The following is a 19,068-nucleotide window of genomic DNA, read 5'->3' on the forward strand; positions in this document are numbered from 1 at the left end:
ATTATTATTATTATTATTATTTAAGATTTAATCTTTAATTTGATTCACAGTCTGGGACTGGTAAAAACTTAACAGTTCAATAATAATAATAATTATTTAAGATTTGATCTTCCATTCAATTCACCATCTGAGATTGGTAAAAACTTAACAGTTCAAGTCCTAACCAAGGACCTAAAGAGCTGTTTTAAGTAACCTCTGAGTATATAGGCAGTTCCGAGGAGGGTGAGGTTTTTTTTGCAAAGTTAGGATATTCAGGTTTGATAAGTTCAAAACGTCCATGTATCTAGGCAGCCCTTTGGGCAGCGGTTCTCAACCTGTGGGTCGCGACCCCTTTGGGGGTCGAATGACCCTTTCACAGGGGTCGCCTAAGACCATCAGAAAACACATATTTCCGATGGTCTTAGGAACCAAGACATCATTCCTCTATCCATCTCCGTACGGCTTCGAGCTGGGGGCTGTTGCAGCACTGGATTCGTTTCCGTCGAGCATCTCCTAAGGGAGGCTGCACTGCTTCGCGGCCCTTTCCGCGGAGGAGGCTGAACTAAGCTCTGCCGGCGCTGTTGTCCTCTTGGCTCTCTCTCTCTCACTCTCTCTCTCTCCCTGCCTGGGTGCTTCTCCAACCAGGCTGGGCAGAGCCGCCAGAGCGGCCTTCCTGCCCCCCCGGCCAGCTGGAGCCGGGCAGGCCGGCGACCTTCGGAAGTGAGGCGAGGACGGGCAAGGCGTGCAGAGCCCTGGGCGCGGCGGGTGAGTGGGCTTCGTCGTTGCGCGCTTGGAGAGCCCTTAGGGTTGGGGGTCACCACAACATGAGGAACTGTATTAAAGGGTCGCGGCATTAGGAAGGTTGAGAACCACTGCTCTACCTTTATCACGGACCCAGCAATTTTATTGTACTGAGTCATGTGAAGTTTGAAATCCATGGGTGATATTTCACACTATTGTAACAAGCGTGAGAGGTAAGGCCAATTCTGTAGCACCACTCTGAATGGAGTTGGATGTATATATGTGGGACCTGTTGCAAAATATTGTGTGACATCATCCTTACTAACAAGGTTGCTCCTGTTAACAGTTTCATCTGTGGAGCCTTTTAAAAAGAGGCTGGTCAGCCATGTCTTAGGGATGATTTAATTGATTTTCCTGCCTATTGCAGAAAATTGAACTAGACTATTCTGTTGGTTCCTTCCAATGCTACATATTTTTGAATCTGCGAGTCTAGATATGGTAGCATTAATTATCTGAGGTCTCAATTTGAGGGAGTGAGGCTGGCAAGAAAGTGTAATGCTGCAGAAATGATGGAAGGGAACCACACAGAGATTTACACACAGAGGCCTGTATAGACACAGGTGGCGAACTGACTGGCATATCACAAAAAGCAAACACCGGCTGTTCAAAGGCATGGGAAAAGGGCAGCTTATTCCCCCTGGTTCCTTAAGCAGTTAAGGGCAGAATCTGACCGTGGCAATGTTGCAGTAGTTGTAAGTGTGAAAAATGGTGGTGATGTCACTTTTTTTCAGTGACTTTATTTTGGTTTTATACCTTCTTACATCTCACATTTTACCTTGTGGGAAGTAGAGCTTTTCCTCCTTGTTTACATTATGGACTCAACATGGGGGAAAAGACTATAAAGTGTAATAAAAAAAGAGCCTCAATCTGTTACGGATTTAAAAGGATTATTATTTTTTATTTTATTTGAAATGGTGTCTGCTGAGGATATGGAGAAAAATTGCAGTTTAATTTCCAACAAATATAATCAGTCACAGAAACTGATGAGCTATTTCATCCATTTTTATAGCTTCTATTCATTCATGGTTTATTGATTTTTGATTTAACTGAGCTATCATTGCTCCCTTATGTTCTTATTTTTTTAAAAAAACACATTCAGCATTATCGCAAAGATTAGTAGATTAGATCTGTGTAGAACTGAGGTAATTAACTTTTACAACATAAGGACAAAAATGCTGTTTGCAAACAGAATAAAATTGCAGAAGTAGCATTAAAAAGAACAGTCCTTCTCCTAGCTAGTGTAGGGGTAGCCAGGATTTATGCCTTTGAATGTAAAATTAAATGCTATTAAAAGCAGTTTTAAATATAGGAACTGTTTAGTGTAAATGAATCAGGAAAATCTTACTGAATACTTACAGAAGCTGCAATTGGTTTTTTTTTCCTAGCATGTATGAAATTGTGAAAGCAAAAGAAATTATTTCCCAAATAGCATTCACTAAAACACTCCGTAAAGTTTTATTAGATGCAGTAAATGGTCAATACCAATAAATTAATGCTTCTGTGATTTGGGGCAATTAATGAAAGTTACAATCCTTTGTGATTCCTGTCAAAAACTATCCAGGTGCCGAGAATATTATCTTTTACCAGTTTATGCATATCTAAGGGTCAATTTCAGAGGTTATTCCTCAAGAAAAAAATATCCAAATCCCCCCAAATCTGGTTTTTTTCTCACTTAGTTTAGATGATAAAAAAAATGAAATATATTTAAACAAAGCATAAAAAAGATAATGTGGGAGAAAAAAAGGATACAAGAGAAACTGAATTTTATTGATCTGATCTTCCAGGAACTCAACATGAGACCAGAAAGTGTTATAACTCCACCTAATGGAAAAAAGGTGACAAAACCTGTCATGAAATTTGTGAATTGTTGTTAATAATATAGACCAAGGATGGACCATTAATTTTTCCAAGGGGCCACATGAGAAATTGGTACTGTTGTGGAGGACCAAACCAATAGGGCAGTGAAGGTGCTTAGGCACGCACGTACATTTGTAAATTGAAAGAAACAACAACAGTCGTCTTCAAAATAAAAGTACCGTATATACTCGAGTATAAGCCGAGTTTTTCAGCACATTTTTTGTGCTGAAAAATGCCCCCCTCGGCTTATACTCGAGTCAGCGTCTCGAGAACTGAGAAAAGTGAGTACCGTAGTTCTTTTTTTGGGGGGGAAAATCTATGCAATCACTAAAAGTCGACACCGAATATTTTTCCCCAGTTCTTTGTGGTAAAATTAGGTGCCTCGGCTTATATTCGGGTCGGCTTATACTCCAGTATATACGGTAATGCAATTGTATGGCGTTGCATAGCGTACACTTATTTACATTTGATTTCTAATTTCTAATTGACCTCATGTGGGCCGGACTGGAACAGCCAAAGGACCATATATGGCTTGGGGCCCGTAAAATGCCCAGGTCTGGTACTGACTGTCTTTCAGAAATCAATTCAACCAGTTCCACTGTACCTTGTAAAACAGACCGAGTATACTGTAGATTAGGTAGCAGCAGCTTAGTACAAAACTGCTTTATTATAATAATTATTAAAATAGTGTTTGATTTTTGCTATACAGCCTGGAGCACTTTGGATTCAAAGGCAAACAAATATTTTGGAGTTGTAAGCCACGAGTGAAGCACCTGACTCCCATTTCTTCAAACAAGCGTGCCTTTCTAGAATCAGATAACCAGTGAAAAGGTCACCTTTGCAAGCCTGCTTCATGGAGCTGCAGAAGAGGCTGCATATGTGCCTCCCATGATCTCCAAAGCACCTTGTTGCCTTCAAATCCAAAGTACTGCAGAGCCACAGTTTAATATTAGAAGATCACAACAATCATAGTTTAAATTCCTTATGGTAATTTAAGGATTGTATAAAATTTGGGGCAGCTGTACTTGTCTTTTAAAAATCAGTTAAAAATATAATGTTCTCTAGAACTTCTTTTCCAGTCCTAAGGCAACAGTAGAGGGCTGTATCATTCAGACAATACTCTAAATCAGGAGTATCCAACCTTGGCAACTTTTAAGATTTGTGGACTTCAACTCCCAGAATTCCCCAGCCAGTCATGTGATTCTGCAGTCCATTGTGATTCCAATATATCTGAAGACAAAATTGATGTCTTTATCAGTGCAGGCTAGCGATGTGTGCTAGGCTTATCTAGGAAAGAGATCTCGTTAAATCCAGTTATTATTTTATTTCCCATATTGATGCACAAAGATCTGGATTCATAGTTTCTGTTCAAAGACTTTTGCACAAGATCCATCTGGTGTAATGGTTGCAACTGATTGGGAGGCCGTCTGGTCCTCCACACCCTAGTGGCCTTATAGATGGACTACCGTAATGCATTCTACACAGGGTCTCCCTGGAAGACACTTGGAAAACACAGCTGGTCCAGAATGCAGCAGCATGCATAGTCATGAGCATGGATACTCTGTCACCACTGCTGCCAATAGATTTCAAAGTGTTACTTCCCCCCCCCTAATTATATTTTTATCCTGCCTGTGCACATGATCATGTACACCTGATACATTAATAGTAAGATTTATAGGGACTTCCTTTTAAAGCAGAGGTCCCCAACCTTTTGAGCATCAGGGACCAGTTCTGTGGAGAAGTTTTTCTGTGGACCGGAGGGGGCGTGGTTTCATGTACTGCCTGCATCCCATGGATGGGGCTTTGCTTGTTTGCTCAAACCGGTTTCTGGCATGCTGCGGCCCGGTGCTGGTCCAGGGATCGGGATCCCCATTTTAAAGAGAGGGCCTGCTCTAAAATTGTTGTTTTTGAGGCAAAACTAATATGAAACAAATAGAAATAAAACTCCTTTGTAATCCTCATAGAAATTCTGTGGCATAGGGGAGGATGCGAGATAAACCGGATGTGTATGTGTTTTGGCATTTTTACAGCAACATGGATAGCAAATGTTGCAAACCATTGAACCCACCCTCAATCAAGCCAGTTTTTTTCCAGCTGTTTACAAGGCTTAAGACAACTATTTTATTTCTAGCATTGTGTTGATATCATCAGCCAAGATCTTAGTCCCCTCCTGGAACAGTGCCTAGCAGCACCCCTAAGCCAAACAAAGTTCCTGTTTGGATAAGCCCAAGGACCACAGAGAGCAACTGAGCGAGAGTTTAGTTCTTTATTTGCTTACACCAGAACAGAAAAAATCCTGCCAGCCTAAACCCTTACTACTCTCACTCTAATGGAGATACTGTGAGAGATTTTAGGGAGTGCCTATCCTTATTCACTTCTTCTGTCTCCTATGCAACCCTGAGCTGCGCTGGCTCATTTCCTCCCCCCCCCCCACTTTCTGGAATGGGCTCCCTCCTCCTTCCTGAGAAATTGCCAATTCACCATGGCCCATTGCACTCGGTCCCTCTCCATGGGCATCCTCTTGCACAGTTCCCCAACACTGATGTGGATATTTCTGCTTAAATAGAGTGTCTGACTGGTCCAGCAATAACAGAATGATGTCATTCCCTTTTTCTTTTATTTATGGAGCTCAACACTGCCTATTTATTTATTAAGAAAATGTATATGGCTGTCCAACTCACTCAGAGTGACTTGGATCAATTACAGAAATAAACCTCCAATATGCCCCCAATGCCCCCTGGAAACAACAATCACACCAAACACTTGATGGGCTCCGTATCACTCTGGGGCCCCCAGGCCTATTATCAACACCATGTCTTCAGGACCTTTTGAAAGAGTGTCAAAGTGCAGGCCAATCTTATTTCTGCAGGGATGATGTTCCACAGGAAAGGAGCCAGCATGGAGAAGGCCCTTCTTCTTAGTCCCACCAATGGACCTCCTTAATAGAGGGGACCTTTAACATACCCGGCCTCCCCACTCTGATGGGTTGGGTAGATATAATTGGAAAAACACGGTTCTTCAAATAACCTGGACTGTTCATTTGTTTTGTTTTAAAATATATATTTTTATTTTAGTTCACTTACCCTGACAAGGTATTTGTGAAAAACCCTCAGAATATCAAAAAAATTAAAAATAAATTGTAATGTTGAAAACTATGTAACATGTGGTAAGTGTAATCCATAGGGACACGCCTTCTGGAACAGAGCAGCACCAATAATGAATGTCTGTGAGGTTGACCCAAACTTGGCACCTTGGTTATCTCTCAGTACTTGCGAATGGAGGTGGGGGATCATCAGTGCCTGCCTCTTCCTCCCCACCCCCGCCCTGGTAAAGGAAAGGAAGGACACTTGCTTCAAAATTACTGGAATTTTATTTGCCTCAGGCTTATGACTTGCAACCAAAGACATTGTGCAAAGAAAGCAAAGATTAAGTACACTTTGAGGAAAGGTAACAAACCATAAATGGTAGCACAAAAGAATCCGATGAAAAAAGCCATTCGTTATACTATAATCGCAATATTTAACAGCATTTTAAATCCAACTTTTTAGAATTGGGGAAAAAAAGAGGGGAGGGGGGGAAAAGTAAAGTTTACAGTAGACATAAATTCCATGTATACAGTTCAAAAAGCATTTCTTTTTCAAGAGATCATGGAGCATAAACTGAAGCAACAAATGGTATAGAATGGGCGAGAGACTAGCTACTGTACATTTAGAAGCTATTAAACAAAACTGCATATTATGTAGCACAATGTAAAACAGATACGGAACTAATAAAACTTGGAAAATTGCCTGATGAGAAATAAAATCACCAGTTGCTTTTAATGGCTCCTGGTTAGCAATGCTACAAAAGACTCTTTTTTAAAAATGTTCTTGATGCCAATGGAGAGCATCTAATCAAATATCGAACCCAGGAATTGTCAAACCATTAGTTAGCTAAATCCAATCCATAGAAATATACTATACTATCCACCCATGTTTTTCCCATCAAAAGGGGTTTTTTTTGTTTTTCCTTTGAGGCCTTTTTGGTCACAGTATGTTACATTTTTTTACACCATGAAATATGTTTGTCTGGTACTAACCCTAAAGTTAATTTATAGATGATATGAATACAGAAGCACCCCAATGCCTATCTGATCAAATGAATTCACTGGGTGTAAACCGAGAGAAGAAATTTTGTCTTTACGAATATTCAACTGTGTGGATCACTCGTCGTCACTTCCACTTGCTTCTGACTGGTCCTAAATGGAAGAGGTACAGAGAAAAAGTTAGAATATTAATAAAAATGAGTAAAGAAATGGCAATAAAAAACAGGATGGAAATCTAGAACTAACTGGGCATGCAAGTTCTACTGAACTAAATGTGTTTAACTCCTGATGACTACTTCAGAAGAATTTCGTTAGGTCCTTAAAACTGCCTCAAGCCAGCTGAAGGTTATATGTACATGCCACCAAGCCTGTGGTTAAACCACACACAAACTTACGCTCAGGCTTTCACACAGGAATGTGAAGAAGATTATACCTGGCACTGTCATGACTTACAAAGTTACTGGATTTCTTCTCTCAAGAAAGTTCACTGTAGGGTAATGGATGTAGCTGATCTGTAAGAAGGAATCTTATTTCTGTTAGTGATTGGAGGATTCAAGAAGCCCTATAACTGCAGGATTCAGAGCAGGGGCTGCTACTCCACCTCCATCTTTCAAACAGCCTGTCTCGCAACGCAGGAGTGGGCTAAACATAAAACGGGACCTCTAGTGGAGCACCAAATATTCATGGCTCCCATTCATTAACAGCAATAAAACAGTTTGATTTCCCTTCCCCTTATAAAACGGGATGCCAACACAGAATCAATGTTTTCCGTTCTAGAATTGAACATAAATCTCTGGCTTGAGCTTGTATTTAACGGTAACCTGATTTCTTAATTCTAAAATATGATATACTGTATATATGTTGGGGTACCTTGGAATAAATTAATTAGATTTAGAAGATGCTTGACTCCAATTCTGTGCGACATACACTAGTAAGCTGTAATCTAGTAAAGTATAGTTAAAATATAACCTCCCACTCACCTCTATTTCTTACATCAGCGAATTCTTAATACTTAGCTTTTGTACTGACAGACTGAGATTAGAGAGCTACTTTATGTAAACTCAAGGCTTGGTCATCCTCCATAGGATTTTTGAAAAATGCATTGAGATATAATCCCCTGAGCGATTTGCGATGGGCTTGAGAACTACAATCTATTTTGATGCTCAGGACAAGCTGCACATCACTTTTGATATTTTGCCCAAATATGCCGTAAATAAATACATGGAAAGCAGACTGCAAACTTCACCGCTGATTTCTTTAAAAAAAAATTCAGTCTCCTCCGTAATATTAACATGCAAAGTTTAGTAAGTGTAAAAACTGTGATAGCAGTGAATAATAAAGAAAAGGAAAAGGAAAAGAAATCAGTGGTCCAATAAGGCCATACTTACATTTTCATCTTGATCGTCATCAGTATCATCATCACTCACAACCGGTTTGGCTTTGAGCCGAACCTGCCGTTTCTTGCCTTTCCCTTTATCTCGGTTTTTGTCCTCTTTTTTGTTTAGCTTAATTTTCACTTTCACAGATTTTGCTGAGAAAGCAGAAAAACTGTTGAGAACCTGAATGCCAACATCGATACCCTAAGAGCAAACATGTATGTCCCACTCTGACCTACAGATTTACAACAACCACAGCTAAGCCATAAAAATGTATTACTTAACCTGAGGTAATCTGAATGGTAACAACTCTTATTTTATTGTTATTTTACTGGCCCAAATGGAACCTTCTCTAGTTACGTCTTGAATGGCAAAGATGGTCAGTCTGCCCCCCCCAAAAAAGTCAGATTGTGCTTGTTCCAGCTTTTGAATGAAAGACTTACATTCGGATTCTGACTCGTCTTCTTCATCTTCTTCTTCCTCGTTGCTGTCTTCCTCACTTTCATCTTCTTTTGCAAGCTTCTGCCGTGCACTTTTGAAGACTGACTGAAGAACAATGGAATCCTCATAGATCTGGAGCATGAAAGCAAATGTGTGTCAGCAAAGCAAGCTGCGCTTCATCAAAAATCCACAGCATGGAAGGTTATTTTCTATTCAAACCCACCGAGAGCAGGGCCTCTTCCCTCCCAGAACAAGACATCATTCCTGTTACATGCATTTTATAGGAAATAGCAGTGTTAATTTTTTATGCACTAAATTAAGTGAGCTTCCATATTATATTGCTTTTCACATTTCCAAACCTATTTTTTTTTGCCTAAATTATTCAATCGTGCAGTACTAATGCTATTAAACCCTTCCATGAAAAGCTCTAATTAAGATTTAGATTATAGTCTAATTGTATATTCAAGATAAAATAAGTGCGCTCCTTGGGTGCTAATTATGGCAGAAAAATAAAATGGCTCATATTTGCTGGTAACAGAATCTTTATGATATAAACTGTAAGTATCTAAAGTGCTCAGCCACAGTTACTGTAAGAGGTTATAAAGCACTGCAGTATCCTAACTCAAATTCTGCTCTCCTGAAAATTCTTTTGGCTTATCCATCAAGAGCCTGAATCACTGTTAACATTTATATCTCTCTAATGATTTCAACCTAGTTAATGCTAACTGGTGGCTGGGGAATTCTGGGAATTAAAGTCCACAGATCTTAAAGTTGCCAATATTGGACACCCCTGATCTAGGCCATGACACAAGGGGGAAAAATGATTTAATGCACAGAATTTGTGGGGCTAGAGGAAACAAGCACTCAACCTTACAATCAGTTCCTGATCTCTCAAATTTTTCAAAGGATTTTTTAAATTTTACTTTATCAGCTCATATCACTAAATGATTTGAAGATCATCTTTCAAAAAAAAAAAACTCCTAAGTTTCGATACAGGTAAGTGCATTATATTACTTTTTTTTTTAATAACGAAAGAATCTTTGAAACTTAATCTTCCTTCTCAAATGAACTGGTACTATTGCAAGTGATGATTAATAAACTACAATAACTCAAAGACATTTCATAGCTATGAAGACATTTAACTTGCATTTCAGAGGATAACAGTTAATAGGTGTAAACTAGATGGTTTACTGCTTTTGAAACTAGTTTGAGGTTCTTGGTACTTTCTAGGCTTCCTTGTGTAGTAAAACGTGCAAGCTATAGTGCTAAGACTATAGAGCAGTGGTGGCGAACCTATGGCACGGGTGCCAGAAGCGGCACTCAGAGCCCTCTCTGTGGGCACGCGTGCCGTCACCCCAGTCCTAGGCCTTCAGCTGGGTTTTATAAAACCTTTTCGCTTTAGGCCTCCGCCGCCGTGTACAAAAAAAAAAAGGTTCAATCAATCAGTCAATTTCAATTTCTTGCGGGGAAAAAAAAGATCTTGCAAAGTTGAAATTGATTGATTGAACTTTTTAGTCCCACCCAGTCTGCTGTTACCACTGCGGCCACGCCCACCCAATGGGCCACACCCACCCGGCACCTGATGATGCATAAGTGGGTTTTGGGTTCCAGTTTGGGCACTCGGTCTCTAAAAGGTTCGCCATCACTGCTATAGAGTATTCATTGGGAGTGATATAGTGTCCCCACTGTCAATGGCATTGGACAATAGTCTTCTTTGAAGACTGTAAGATTTATAAGATTTCTCCTTGGAATTCAGCATTATTCCAAAGAAAAGCAATGTTCAGAACTGGCTATTCTAAATCTCCCTCTGATATGCATGTTGGGTAGTTGCATGTAAAATAGTGTTCCAGGGATTATCAAACTGGTAACTTCAAGGGATAATTTGCTGTTTTCTGAAAATAAATCTTCCAAAAGTGTTCATTGTGTTCCGGTGTTGAGAACTCTTGTAACTCTCCAGTAGTCCAAGTTGAATTACATTCTTAAATCAAAAAAATTACCAAACTTTCCACTATAATTTAAATAATTAAAGGAACAAATCATTCCCTTCCACGCTGTTTTCCAACTAAACAGAAGCAATGTATGAGATGGTTGATTTTTGGGGAAACTGGGGGCTTTGATCAACATCCTGCTGTAATTTTGCCAGAGAATAACTGCAAAATGAAAACAGCCTGCATGTATATGCAGTTCTCAGCCCTGCCAGTTTTAAATTCCCCCTTAACCTTCTTTATCCTCTAGGCTTGTGTCCTCTTCCTGGCATCATGTGCTCAACAGAAAGCAACTGATGATCTGCAATGCAACTTTCACAAGGATTCTGAGGCCTTCTAAAACCTCGTGAGAAGGCCCTAACCTTCATTCTACAAATTGTACGTGCCATTTCTTGTGATGTTTCGGAAGACCTGTGGAAAGTTCCAAGGCCTTAGAAGCCTTATTTGGAAAACTGCAAAAATAGCCTTGGGGAGAAGATTTGTGGTGGTCAACAGCTGCCTCCCCTAGGACCAGGTCCTGCCTTGTCAGCAGTGGGAGAAAGATGGCAAAGGTTAACTGAGTATAACTGTAGCCTATAAAATACAGGGCGGCAGAGGCTTTGTGTTATGGCAGCTGATTGTGGCAGGGGCCATGGCAGCCGGCTGAGACTGCTGAAGGCCCCTGCTGCCACTGTGCAGTGGCCAAAAGGACAGAGATGGGGAGAGGAGACAGGCAGATGAGGAGAGTCGAAGTATCCCTGCAGCTGTAAGTGCAGATGAGTTGCTCAGCCTTCAATTTTGATTGGACACTACAATGGTTGTAACTTTGGGGACTGGGCATAAATACCGTTCATTCAGCACACTATAACTTTGAACAGCTGCTGAATGCATGGCTGTTAAGTGAAGACTGCCTCTAAGTCAGTGGTTCTCAACCTTTTTAATGCCGCGACCCCAACCGGTCGTAAGTCGAGGACTAAACCGGTCGTAAGTCGAGGACTAAACCGGTCGTAAGTCGAGGACTAAACCGGTTGTAAGTCGAGGACTACCCAACCGGTCATAAGTCGAGGACTTTCCCTGCCCGGGAGCGCCGCACATGCATGGTTCCGCCCCCTGCGCTGGCCGAGGCGTAGCTGGCAAGCGGCAGAGACGGAGCAGGCCAACCACCAGCTGGCCCAGCCCAAGGGAGGTAAGGCACTCGCCAGAAAAGGGGAAAAAAATGGCGGACAAAAAAATGGCGGACAGCCTTGCTTGGCGACCCCCGTGAAATGGTCGATTGACCCCAAATGGGGTCCCGACCCACAGGTTGAGAACCACTGCTCTAAGTTGAACAGAAAAAAACAGATTTAAAATGATTTTATATAAAATTATTACGCACAATGTAGACCTAAGATAAAATTTGCATTGGCAGTATTTCCTACTCACGTGCCCACTAAGAAGCAGAGCACGACACCCGGCACCTTCAAATGTGCTGATTTCAGTTCCCACTAAGTATTGGGAGTTAAAATTCCAAATTGAAAGACCCAGATTGGCGAAGGGAGCCACATTGTACACAGCATTCAATGCAAACACATACATCAATGGCCTCAGAATCAGAAATCATCTGAATCAGACCTGTGATCCTTCTAAGTTGAAGGTCTGGGCATTGTGACACAACAACATCACATCCTTCTCCAAGTCACTGACACTCCGATATTTATGATTACGAATTCTTTCCTAGAAAGAATAGATTTTTAAAAAGAAAGGGCAGAGAGAAATATTGAAAGGGGGAAATCACATATAAAATTAACAACATAACTCAGAATAAAACAGGTGCAGTTTTGTTCTAAACAATTTAAGCATTGTATTCTGTCAATTAATTAAACAGCACAAACATAGCAGCCCATATTCAGAAAAAGTCAAAACTTTTCACATACTTGATGAAGAACAGAAAACAATACTGAATGAAAAGAAGAATTAAAAATGATACTTCAAGAAGCTATGTGTCTAATCCAGGTAAAAATTTATACATGCCAGAAAAATAAAAATATTAGAGGCTTTAGTGGTGCATATCCCACTGATGTATCTAAAACTGCTATGGACTGCAAGGAATGTACTGTAATAACCTTATAATGAACAATATTTATGTTGTTATTCTTTACATAAACATCACAGTAAGAGAAAGTACAACATTCAAATTCATTAAAACTGGATGTAGCTATGATGAAATCCATGGGTTAAATGTAACGTTTATTCCATCAGCAAGACCAGTATCGGAGTTTTGTTGATTATTTTCCTCCCTCTCACGCACTTCAACTATATAAGTACTACCTTCCTTTCGATTCTAGAAGGTCTCTCCAATTACAAAGTAAATTTTAGGGGCTTCTTAGGAATGGGGGATAAACCACTGAAGGTAACACCACTCCCTTTTGTCAGTGCAATTTTTCTGATTGAGTAGAAGCCTCAGAAGGAGTAAGAGACCATCTGCTTCCCGGGAAGGCTTGTGCTGGATACCATGTTTGAGATAGCTGAAATATTCTTCTTGTTTTATGCTCCATTATGCATCTCAATAACCTGGCCATTTTTAAAAATTAAAGTTCTAGAGTTTGTGCAGATGCTGTCGGGCACAAACGACCAGACCATGCATGTAGAGTTCAAACTATCTACTTTATTGTTCTCTGCCTATAGTACAGGAATCTCCCCAGGCTGGCAGCTTTCACCTGGGAAAGACCAGATAAGGCTTTAAGGCATTCGGTGGTGGCATGTCAGACCTAGATCTCTTGTATCAATCAATCAATCTGTCAACGCTGCAAATACTGTATATTCTTGCTTTGACAATATGCAGAACTGTCTGGTATTTATATAGTTAAACCAGCAACTGGGAAAGAGGGAGGAGCATAAGGATAGCCTGGGAGAAAGAAACGGGAAGTAAATCACATCTTCCAAGTTGATTGGAAGATGTGAACCATGACCCTACAATAAGGGAGTGGGAAATGCTTGGAATGTATATGCGTAATGGAAGAGAAGCAGACCTAAGCATTTCCACCATGCTGTACTGACGTCTCTGTAACCTTAATAAATGCTTTTAGGAGAAAATATGCCTGAAAGTCCTTTTAAGTGTTTCGTTAATCAGACACTTGACACAATCTTTATTATGGTCAAAGACCAGCAAATAAAACATTAAAACAATAATAATAGTAAAAAAATAAAATAAAATAAAAGACAAACAGACTAACATATTGCAATTGGTGGTGGATTAACCATGGGCAGTTAAAATTTGCCTAATTTTACATACAGCATAGCAGAATTTGGCCACTTTCTGAGAAACTACTTCATACTGATCTGAAGACTTGCTTGAGCCCTGCTCCCAGCTGTGATGGCTGGTCTCCAATAGATGCCTTCAACAACTGGTTAGGCTAAGTTTTAAATAACTTATTCACAATTTAATATTACATGCGAAGATTGATAGCAAGCAATATTTTTAGGTTCATTGTATGCAAATATTTACATAATAATTTTAATTAATGTCAGAAACACATTCAAATGCAATTAAAAATTATACTGACCTTAATTTTTTTGAAGTCCACTGGTTTTCTAATTAACTCATAATATTCTGGATATTCTTTTCGAGAAGGCAGCTGAATGAAGACTTCACTTAACTGCCGTCCTGAACTGTAGAAAGGAAGGAAACAAGACATTATTACAGACAAGAAGTAATGCATTGATTCTGTTCTCCATGAGCATTCTTAGACCGTGTCCTAATAGGGATGAGAGCCAAGGCAAATACTGGGAATTTAAACTACCAATTAGTAGGGTCCCATTCAAAAGTAATTTTCCAATTGCCAGACGTGGCATTTAGTATGCAAAATATCTTTTTAAAAACATTTCTAATGCTATTATCATTAAAAAAAAAAGATCCCTGCTGTTTGGCATTTCAGAAGCATGGTAGCTTTTCTGTCGTAATATTCATAACTTACCTCATGGACTTGTACCTCAGCAGAAACAAATAATCATTTTTAATATATGAAGTCACATCCAAACTATCCAGAAGCTGAGGTTTTAATGAATTCCAATGCAAGTGCAGCACAGCTGTACATCTTTATTATTTTGGCAACAGGATGTAACTGCAGACTAGAGTGCCAGTCTGGGATATTTTATCTGCAATTCCTTTGCTTATTTACATAACATGCTTTGCCAATAAGCCAGATCTGTGCATGAAACAATCGTAGTCTAACTATTCCTCCTAATGAGGTGAATTTGGGACAGTCTTCATTCAGTCAAGTTTGCTTTAAAAGACAAGGGAAAAAAAAGGATGGTTCTTGTATTTTCATGTTCAAGAAATATATTATCAATGTAATTCTTTTTCAAGGAGGAACCTGGATTTGCCATAGGCTAGCTTTGTTTAATATTTCCAAAAGCACTGAATAAAGATATTTTGCCAGAGATACAGTGGTGCCTTGCTTACTGTTATGTTCTTACACCAGCATCAGAATATTGAATTATGTCCCTAATGGGGGAAAAAAACCCCATCCATTGATTTCTATGCTTGACAAAAAAGATTTTGTATCTGTCTTTGTGTGTAAATGTATATAAAGGTTGGAAAAAAATAAATATATTAGGCATACTTCTAAGAAGAAAAATGTAATGGCTGCAATCAAGGCTATGCTATGCAAATTATGATTAATATATAGACTAATCCTATTTTAATATGTACACTTCTGTTTCAAATAACATCTTTTAGACACACACATGCGTACATGAAAGAGGGAGAGAGATCTACCAAACGTAAAAATCATGTTCACTATTTCTTTTGGTTGCCTAGCAACTACCAGATTATATGGTGAAGAGCAATAGGACCTGCATAAATTAATGGATTGTACAGAAATATGAGTGGCATTTCAGTGTTATAATTGCAGTGGGTCCCACTATTTTTCCATACAAATAAGCAAACAAATAAAGACTGTAACTTATGTATTTATGTGTATACACTATACAAGCGTCTTGCCATAAGGCAACTCTCTTATTTCAAAAGTACCCTATGGGATAAACAGGAATAAATTTGTAGTTAAAATGTAGATGCACTCAAAAGGCCCTAGATTTTTTTAAATTGAAAAATCTGGTAGCATTCCATTATTAATAATCCAGTATCAATTCAACATTTAAAAGAAACATGTACAAATAAATATGAAGTATTTATAGTTTTGTAGAGATTAGCCCCATAGCACTATCTGGATATAGCTAGTGCCCAACTTACAACAGTTCATTTAGTGACCATTAGAAGTTACAATGACACTGAAAAAGTATGACATTTTTCATACTTATGACTGCTGCGGCATCCCCAGGGTCATGCGATCACATTTCAGATGCTTGGCAACTGATTCACTTAGCAACAGTGACAAGAAAGGTCGTAAAATGGGGGAAAAACTCAACAAATGTCTCACTTAGCAACATAACATTTGGGCTCAATTGTGGTTGTAAATCAAGGATTACATGTACCTCGTCAAAGACCATTTTTCAGTTTATACTACAGTGATACTGAATGATACGTTCAATATTATTAATAATGATCCATGCATCATTAACTTTCTAGGTTTGTACAGAACTGGCAATAAGCAAGTGTAAAAGCAAAATTCTGAAGCAAAGTATGAATCTAAAGATGCACACTTCTTATCTCCTAAGTCAGTGGTGGCGAACCTATGGCACGGGTGCCAGAGGCAGCACTCAGAGCCCTCTCTGTGGGCACGCGCGCCATCGCCCCAGTCCTAGGCCTTCAGCTGGGTTTTATAAAACCTTTTCGCTTTAGGCCTCCGCTGCCTTGTGCAAAAAAAAAAAAAAAAAAAAAAGAGGTTCAATCAATTAGTCAATTTCAACTTCTCGTGGGAAAAAAAAAAGAACTTGTAAAGTTGGAATTGATTGATTGAACTTTTTAGTCCCACCCAGTCTGCTGTTACCACCGCAGCCATGCCCACCCAATGGGCCACACCCAGCCAATGGTCCACGCCCACCCGGCACCCGACGATGCATAAGTGGGTTTTGGGTTGCAGTTTGGGCACTTGGTCTCTAAAAGGTTCGCCATCACTGTCCTAAGTTCAACAAAGGGACGGCTTTAACAAGTGGCATCTCCGCCTGAGATTTGAGGATTCTCGAAACTGCATCTTTCTCCATTTTCTTAATACATGCCGAGATGTGGAATAACTGTCCACAAAGATATCCTCAGTCTGGAATTAAGTGAATTCCTAAGCAAACCCATCAAAATCTATCAACATATGTCAACAATTAGGGAGAGTAACTGTCAGCATGGGATACCTAAACACAGAGAATAGACAGAATACTTAAATACAAAACAAACACAAACACTTAGGAACCGCCTGATTCTGCAATCTCTAGAAAAAGTAGAGAGGGGAAAAAAATAGAAATATTTTTACTGTTATGAACAAACCCACATGGATCCAAGCTATTAAGATAGAAAAATTATTTTACTAAGTAACAACTTACTGCATGATCTGTCCTTATTAATGTAATTATGGTATTGCAAAGTTACTTTTCTCATGAGACAGCTCAAGCGTATATGAGCAATCATAAAAAAAAATATCAAATTCTACTTTTAGAACTATATGCATTTGATCATTTTTGTTTCAGACTGTGCCATTAACACAGGATTCATAATCTTGTAACCACAATTTGAAAGGCAAAGGCATACAGAGGCCGGAATTTTACAGTCGATGGATAACAGAACAGGGATCTTTTGTATCTTATTCCTAGGAAATGCATGCTTAAAAAAGCATTAAATGCAGCCAAGTGTGAGATGCAATCAGGCACCATTAATGCCAATGGACATCCCATAATAAAAAGGAATGCTTTGATGTATGAAATGTGACCTACTCACTGTGCTAAGAGTGGAATGAGAAAAAAGAAATGGGGAAAGGGTCGATCCCTATCTTGATGAGTTGGCTTTAGCCTGGAATTTAGTTTACACTGTTCAAAGGTTAGAGAGCATAAGCTACCAAGGCAGTCTTTTTGTTCAAAACGTTGTGATGTGTCCTCTTTAAAGCACTTGTGAATATTTATTTATGTGTACAGGTATCATACAATCCTCAGACATTAACATTCACTGGGTAACCTTGGACCACGGTCAATCCACTTCCACCCAACCTGACTCTCAGATTGCTGCTGTGGGAATAAAAATGGAAATAGCAATAGCCTTCTAAAACAGGTGGATATCCACTTGCCTCAACCCACTCGCCACAGCCAACTCACCACGTAACAACAGGACCATTCAACAATTCAATTGAATTATTTTAAATAATTTAAAAAATATTTTAATTTTCGTCATTCACATTTTATTTTGTCCCTCCTTTCTTTGACTATTTCTTCGATATTAGTGTAATGTGCCCTGCAGCGAGTTGTCCTGTGACGAGTTGGCTATGGCGAGTTGTTTCGTGGCGAGCTGGCTGAGGTAAATTGGCTGCAGCAAGTTGGTTGCTGCAAGATGGCTGTGGCGAGTTGTCTTAGACCCTATGCGCCAGGTCTGAGCAACTGCTTGAATGTGACAGTTTCTGGGACTTGCAGGGCTGAATATTTTTTTTTTCTGTGCTATCTCAATTTTGTGTCCATTACACTTGAAAATTACTGGGCACAATGACAACAACTAAGCCGTCCCCATACAATACTGCTTAACTTGAATACTTTCTAGATTTGAACCGAATTCTTGGCTGGCAGGTAGGCAATTTTACAAAGTTCCTAAACCACAATGAGATCATTTCCCTTTGAGAATTTGGGCTGTGTGCACATATGCCTCTGCAAAGGAAGATTAAGAAGAAAAACAGTTATGGTGGGATTCAAATATGTGAACAACCGGTTCTCTGTGTGGATGCCACTTCTGGAAGTCCATTCTGGGCCTGGGTAACAAAAAATTAGCTACTGGTTCTGCCGAAGTGGTGCGAACCGGCTGAATCCCACCACTGGTTGTATTGCCTGAAAAACTCCCTTTCCCCATGTCTATGGAGATTCTCAGTCATCCAGTTCATGGTTGTCCCAATGGTGCTTTTTCAAAAGGCAACTGGACTTTGTTTTTCTTTGAAGACGTTTCGCTTCTCATCCAAGAAGTTAGTCAGAACTGAAGAAGCTTCTTGGATGAGAAGTGAAACATCTTCAAGGAAAAACAAAGTCCAGTTGCCTTTTGAAAAAGCACCTTTGGGTCTCTTCCTCCCCCCCGTTTAATATAGTTTTATATCATTTTCTATCATTCACTATATCTCTTCATACCACTTCTAGCAAACCATCCTTGTTTGCACCACATCAGTAAAGTGATTCATTAGTTGCCTTTTCCTACTTTAGCTTCTCACCTCTTTCTCTTCAAGGATCTCATAAAAGTTCATCCACCCACCTTTTTTTCAGAGTTCTCCTTCCTCTTGACCTGTTCACTCTTTGTGCATTTGATTTACAATGTCATTCGTTCACTTCAATAAACTTCTTTTGTACTGTTGTTCAGTTTTATACCTGATGCACATTCATCCAGCCCTCATCTGTTCTTTATCCTATTTCTTCTCCCTTTACCACATAGGCTTCTGAAGTACTCCACTGCAACTGT

At 39.5% G+C, this 19,068-nt stretch overlaps 1 protein-coding gene across 1 annotated transcript in view; it reads right to left on the reverse strand.

The window, feature by feature from the left end:
* Positions 1–5,995: 5,995 nt before the first annotated feature.
* Positions 5,996–19,068, reverse strand: part of SMARCA2 (SWI/SNF related, matrix associated, actin dependent regulator of chromatin, subfamily a, member 2) — a 109,941-nt gene continuing 96,868 nt past the window's right edge. Inside the window, exons 30-34 of the mRNA XM_015826093.2 lie at positions 14,045–14,150; positions 12,114–12,215; positions 8,541–8,670; positions 8,110–8,252; positions 5,996–6,874 (exon numbers count right to left, since the gene is read on the reverse strand). Coding sequence (XP_015681579.1) covers positions 6,839–6,874; positions 8,110–8,252; positions 8,541–8,670; positions 12,114–12,215; positions 14,045–14,150 — 517 coding nt within the window. The 3' untranslated portion in view covers positions 5,996–6,838. The remainder of the gene's footprint in view (positions 6,875–8,109; positions 8,253–8,540; positions 8,671–12,113; positions 12,216–14,044; positions 14,151–19,068) is intronic.

Source organism: Protobothrops mucrosquamatus, unplaced genomic scaffold (assembly GCF_001527695.2).
Source record: "Protobothrops mucrosquamatus isolate PMUCROS unplaced genomic scaffold, P.Mucros_1.0 scaffold_205, whole genome shotgun sequence".
Lineage (NCBI taxonomy): Eukaryota > Metazoa > Chordata > Lepidosauria > Squamata > Viperidae > Protobothrops > Protobothrops mucrosquamatus.